Source organism: Cervus elaphus, chromosome 4 (assembly GCF_910594005.1).
Source record: "Cervus elaphus chromosome 4, mCerEla1.1, whole genome shotgun sequence".
In the NCBI taxonomy this organism is placed as follows: domain Eukaryota; kingdom Metazoa; phylum Chordata; class Mammalia; order Artiodactyla; family Cervidae; genus Cervus; species Cervus elaphus.
This window is the reverse complement of record NC_057818.1, coordinates 26,847,213-26,852,671: the sequence shown is the minus strand read 5'-3', so window position 1 is coordinate 26,852,671 and position 5,459 is coordinate 26,847,213. Positions and strand designations below refer to the sequence as shown.

At 57.7% G+C, this 5,459-nt stretch overlaps 1 protein-coding gene across 6 annotated transcripts in view; it reads right to left on the bottom strand.

The window, feature by feature from the left end:
• Positions 1-3,305: 3,305 nt before the first annotated feature.
• The window catches only part of ADGRG1 (adhesion G protein-coupled receptor G1), a 44,748-nt gene continuing 42,594 nt past the window's right edge, over positions 3,306-5,459 (bottom strand). For all 6 annotated transcript variants that reach the window (XM_043898578.1, XM_043898577.1, XM_043898580.1 and 3 more), the window contains one exon: positions 3,306-4,761. In XM_043898578.1, the coding sequence (XP_043754513.1) occupies positions 4,631-4,761 (131 nt within the window). In that variant the 3' untranslated portion in view covers positions 3,306-4,630. The remainder of the gene's footprint in view (positions 4,762-5,459) is intronic.

The following is a 5,459-nucleotide window of genomic DNA, read 5'->3' as shown; positions in this document are numbered from 1 at the left end:
GCTGTGTGTCCTTCTGGTCCCAGGCTCTGCTGAGCCGGCCCTCCCTGGCCCCCATCCCGCAGCGTCACCACTTCCTGTGGCCTCTTTCTCACCCTTCCTGTGCCATGGCACCGTCAGTTAAGTTGTGAAAGGTGAGTGTGGGGAACTGGGCAGTGTTCCTAGCCTCACCCCGCCCCATGACCACCTGCAGAGGGCCCAGACTCCCTGAATGCTGCTGAACCCACCCCAGGTACATGCTCCTGGGGTCTTAACTGGGTGGGTGTGGGGATCCAGTGGCCACAGAAGCTCTGAGCAGGCTCTTGGGAACTGATGATGAGCCTGGGCTTTGGAACCAAGAATTCTTTTCTCAGATCCTCCTTTCACAAACGAGGGGCCTCTCTGAGCCTCAATTCCCCCCTTTGTAAAACAGACATGAGGTGGCCCAGTGGGTAAAGAATTCGCCTGCATTGTAGGAGATGGCCTGCAGCTCAGGAGACCAGGGTTCGATCCCTGGGTTGGGAAGATCTCCTGGAGGAGGAAATGGCAACCCACTCCAGTATTCTTGCCTGGAAAATCCCACGGACAGAGGAGCCTGGTGAGCTACAGTCCATGGGGTCGCAAGAGTTGGGCACGACTGAGCAACTAAACCACCAAAACAGACACGGCAACGCAGCAATGCCTCCTAGGGTGTCGGGTGTGTGAGGAGACCCGTCACATGCCAGGCACGCAACCCGGCTGTAGGGATGAAGATGAAGATGGGGAGAGCGTTCGTGCTCCCTCCTCCGAACAAGACCAAGGCTCAAGCCCAGGCCTGCTAGGGTCCTGGGAGGAGAGGAGGAGCCAGGCCTGGAGGCCTCTGGGGTCACTCCCCTCCCCTCCGCAGCATATGGAATAACAGGAGAGACGTGAGCGAGGGCCCTGGGGCTTGGTCAGAGCAGGGCTGACGTCTGTCCTGGCCACTTCCCGGCTGCCTGAGCTTGTGTGAGCTAACCTCTGTTTCTTACGAGGCACGGGGAGGACTCGAGAGATGGGTAGGCCCGCCCAGCCCTGGCTGGCCTCTCTTTCCTCTTCCTCCCACACAGTGTCCAGACAGGACTCAGCCTCCTGCTAGGCCCTCTGGGCCCTGGGAGGGCCGGGGCCACACAGCAGGAAGGTGGGAATCTGGCAGGACAGCAGGCGCTTCCTCTGCAGGGAAGGCTGGGAGGGTGAATGGGAGCTACTGGCCTGCCCCTCCGTCCACCTTCACCTGGCCGGCCGCCTCCTCCCTCCCAGCCGCAGGTCAGGGCAAGGGCTCTGTGAACCAAGACCGCTAGGTTCCACCCTTGGAGACCCGCCTGGTGCCTGGGGCTCCCAGAGGGACTCCCAGGTGCCTTTTTATAAAGGAGAGCCTGAGCCCTGCAGACCGGAACCCAGAGTGTGCTGCCCATCTGGGAAGACAGGACCGGGGACTGGCCAAGTGACGAGCGAGGGTCCGGCAGAGCCAGAGCAGGGGCCGCCTCTCCTAGGCCCCACAGGGGCTGGAGCTTAGCCTGGAGCCACTTAGAGCCCTGGGGAGTCCCAGGAAAACCTCCCTCTCCAGCCATCTCCCACCCTCAGCTTGCCCAAATGGCTCCAGGTTTGGAGTCTCCCAGTCCATTTCCCATGCCAAGGGGGAGACAAGCCTGATGGGACCAGTGGTCCTATTGTCCACAGTCCCACAGCACAGAGACGTGCGTGATAAGAACCGTGTGGGTTGAGGAGCACCACCGAGCTGTCAGCTGGCCCGTTCAGGGCTGTCAGGAGAGGATGAGACCCGACCAGAAACCTGGTCCCCACTACCTGAGCTGGCCCCTGAGACAGACATTAGGTGCTAAGAGAGTCCTTTGAAGTGGGAAAACTTGTTTGAGGGGAGTGCTACCAGCCTGGGGGAAGGGGCTGGGTCCGCCCTCCTGCCCTCCCAGAGGATGGCCGGAGATGTTTCCTAACTTCGAGCCAAGTAACAGAAGTCTGAGAGACCCCCAGAGAGGTCCAAGAGGGGAGATGGCCCTGATCTCTTTGCATCCCACCCCGATGCGCAATCGGGACAATGGAGTAGGGGAGGACGTCTGTCCTCTGCCTTCAGGGGCTGGGGCACAAGAGGAGCCCACCACTTGGAGAAAGGCAGAGGCAGGGGCTGATGGAAGTGGGTCTGGGCAGGTCCCCAAAGATCCCACATTCAAGCCTGTCACATCACTGCCGGCCCATCCCTGGCTGCCAAGGCACTTCACCCCCCTTCCTGTCCATCTCTGGAGGCTGTGCCTCTTTCCCCAGCCCATGTTCCTCCTGGAGCAGCCAGGACAGGAAGGAGGAGATCGTGGGGACGGAAAGCTCAGATGCGGGCCAGGGCTGGAGCTACACTGGACTTTTAGACACAAAGAGCCGTTATCAAACAAGACTCCTTCCGGTAACTGAAGGGGGATAAGAAGCTATTTGACCTGCCTCACCTGTGTCACAGGACAGAGAGGGAAGACTTGACGGGACAAGGAAGAAGGCAGTGATGGGAAAGAGGTCCAATCAGCTTATTCCTGCAGCCCACCCACCACACACCAGTCAGTAAACTGGTTTACATACGTCCTGTGACCAGCCAAGGGCTGCATTCAGCCCTCAAATGTGATTTCTTTGACCGGCGAATATTTTGGATTAGCCAAGGGTTCTTTTTCATAGTTATTATTTTTATTTAATTATGTGGCTGCTCCAGGTCTTAGTTGCTGCACGTGGGTTGAGAGATCTTTGATCATTGTGGCAAGTGACATCTTCAGTAGCAGCATGTGGGAATTTTTTTAGTTGAGGCACATGGGGTCTAGTTCCCTGACCAGGGACCAAACCCGGGCCCCCTACACTGGGAGTGTGGAGTCTTAGCCACTGGACCACCAGGGAAGTCTCTAGCCAAGTTTTTTAAATCAGGGGATTTTACACCAGCACAATCTGGATTTCTCCTTGTAAAAGGCAGGTGGGGTCTGGCTACACGGGCCCTCATTCCTGCAAGGTGGTGATCGGCTCGAGCTGAGTAGCAACTGCACCCTCAGCGTGAGGCTTGTAACCTTCAGTCCCCCACTGACCCCTTGTAACCTTCAGTCCCCCACTGACCCCACCACTTGCCACTGCCTCCCCAATGCTGACACCCAGTTGCCATTTCTCCTGCCCCTTGCCCTGATAACATTTCCAGTAGATTTCTTTTATACATGGCCGTCTTCTCTTGTTCGTGTTTCTCTGTTGTGCCCCCTGCCCCACCCCCATCGGTGACTCTTAACAGAAGCACAGAGCAAAGTTCAGGAGGAAACGCCCCCTCAAATGTTTGCGTTTGTTGGTTAGGTGACAACAACTTTTATTTTCTTCTGTGTACCCTTCTACAGCTTCCAAATTCTCTACGATGAACACATACTTCTTTTTAATATCAAAAGACAAATGCACTGGTAATTACAAAGGAAATCCTCCCCATCTTTAAGTCTGAGAGCCAGATCAAATGTTGCTCTCCTGCAGGAAGTTGTCCTGGAATCCCAGCTAGGAGTGATGGTCCCCCCAATCCTGCGCCTGCAGCTCTAAGAGTTCTTGTGTTTGTGCATGGTTTCCACACTAGACTGAGAACTCACAGAGGGGAATGTCCAGGTCTGGCCATTCGTGTCCAACAGAATTAACTGTGACTGGCTGTGGTGTGATAAAAACTGCCTGCAGGGGGCGCTAAGGGGCACGTCAGGCTCTACCAGCATTATCAGGGGAGGCGAGTCTCAGTCTTTGCAGGGCTGCGGTGGAAACGATTTTGGACTGCGATGTCCCATAGTTTGTGAGGCAAGAGGGCTTTGGGAGAAGCTGTGGGCCCCTGTGAGGTGTGGGCTTGGCAGTGGTGAGCAAGGGTGATGCAGCATTGGAGAGGCCCAGATGGAAAGATGGACCTAGCCCAGCCCAGAAATGTTTCTACTAAGCCTGAGTCAGGGGCAGTCAAAGGCCCACACGGTAAATAAAGGTTTACAGCAGGCACCAGGCAGCTCTTGGGAACCACTGCCCAAAGTCCAGGGTTGGAATCAGGGACCCTGGGGCTGTGAGTGGAAGGCTAGGGAGGTCCTAGGAGAGCAAGGGAGGCGCAGGAAGGGGAGAGGGAAGGCTGGGGAGGCTGACAAAAGGGGAGGGCCCTGGGCTCAGAGGTAGGGAAGCTGTGCTTCTCCAGGGGTCTGGCTCAAAGCTCTGACTCAACCCATTTTCCCTGCGTGCCATCCTTAGGTTAAAATGATCGGGGCTACAGAGTACCCTTGTGGTGATCACCAGAGACAGAGCAGCCATGGCACATTTCTATCCTGGGCGGGAGCCGAGGACCAAGGGTGCCGCCAGCCTCCAAGGTTCAAGTCCTGCAGACTCCCAACCCCCAGCTACAAGGGCTGGTCCAGTGGTGGTGCATTAAGACCAGCCTTCAGTTCCACTCCTGGGCCCCCTGAGATGGACCCAAGAGGCAAGTAGTCAGAAGGCCCAGCCTGGGAATTTCTGGCTGCCATGGCAACAGCCCCATCCCTCCATGGTCCTCGGGCCTTCTCAAGTCTTCAGCTGGCCCACCCAGGGCCGGGCCTGGCTGCAGAGGCTGCAGGCAGCAGTGAAGAGAGACAGGTGACTCTGCTTCTTCACACCGGCGGGGGGCGCTGGCGGCCTAGATGCGGCTGGATGAGGTGCTGCCCGAGCTGATGGGGAGCCTGGCACTGTCTGAGTTGCTCTTCAGAGGGGAAGGCCCACCCCGGGCCTGCAGGCGCATGGACCAGTACCAGAGGAAAATGAGGAAGCCTGTGGGCGGCAAGGGGGTACAGGGCTCAGAGGCTGGGGGCTGCCCCCCCAACACCACTCCCTTCCATTTTGACCCATGTCTGCCCACACCCCCCTCACAGGCTCCCCACACTGACTCGATCCCAGGAGTACTGACTACGCCAGGCACTGGACAACGCTCTATGTATCATCTCACTTTATTCTCTCCAGGTCCCTTGAGACCAGGCCCCGTCATTATCATTCTGTTTTACAAACAGGGAGACTGAGGCCCAGGGCATAGGGGCTTGGCTGAGCCAGGAGCCCAGCAGCAGTGGTCCGGCTCTGGAGCCATCTTGCTTTCCCTGTTTTCCTGCCCAGGCCTTCCTCCCTACCCAACATGGTGAAAAACGAAGGGGTGTGTGTGTGTGATGTTGGGGGTGTGGGGGAAGCAGGGTGCAGGTAGACCAGGAACAGACCCTCACGGCATCAAGCCAGGCCCCCACGATCCAGCCCCTCTGCTCCTCCCCCCTCACCTCCTCCCCGTCTCCCCCCAAGCTCACTACCCCTTACGCAGCTCCTCCTCAGGGTTCCTCCAACACACACCCTACTTCTAGCCTCAGGACCTTTGCTCACGCTTCTCCCTCTGCCTGGAGCACTCCAGTCCTAGACCAGGCCTCCTCAGCCTGTAAGCTGCACCTGGGCGTCTGTAACAAGGAGGACTCTGACTCAGCAGGTGTGGG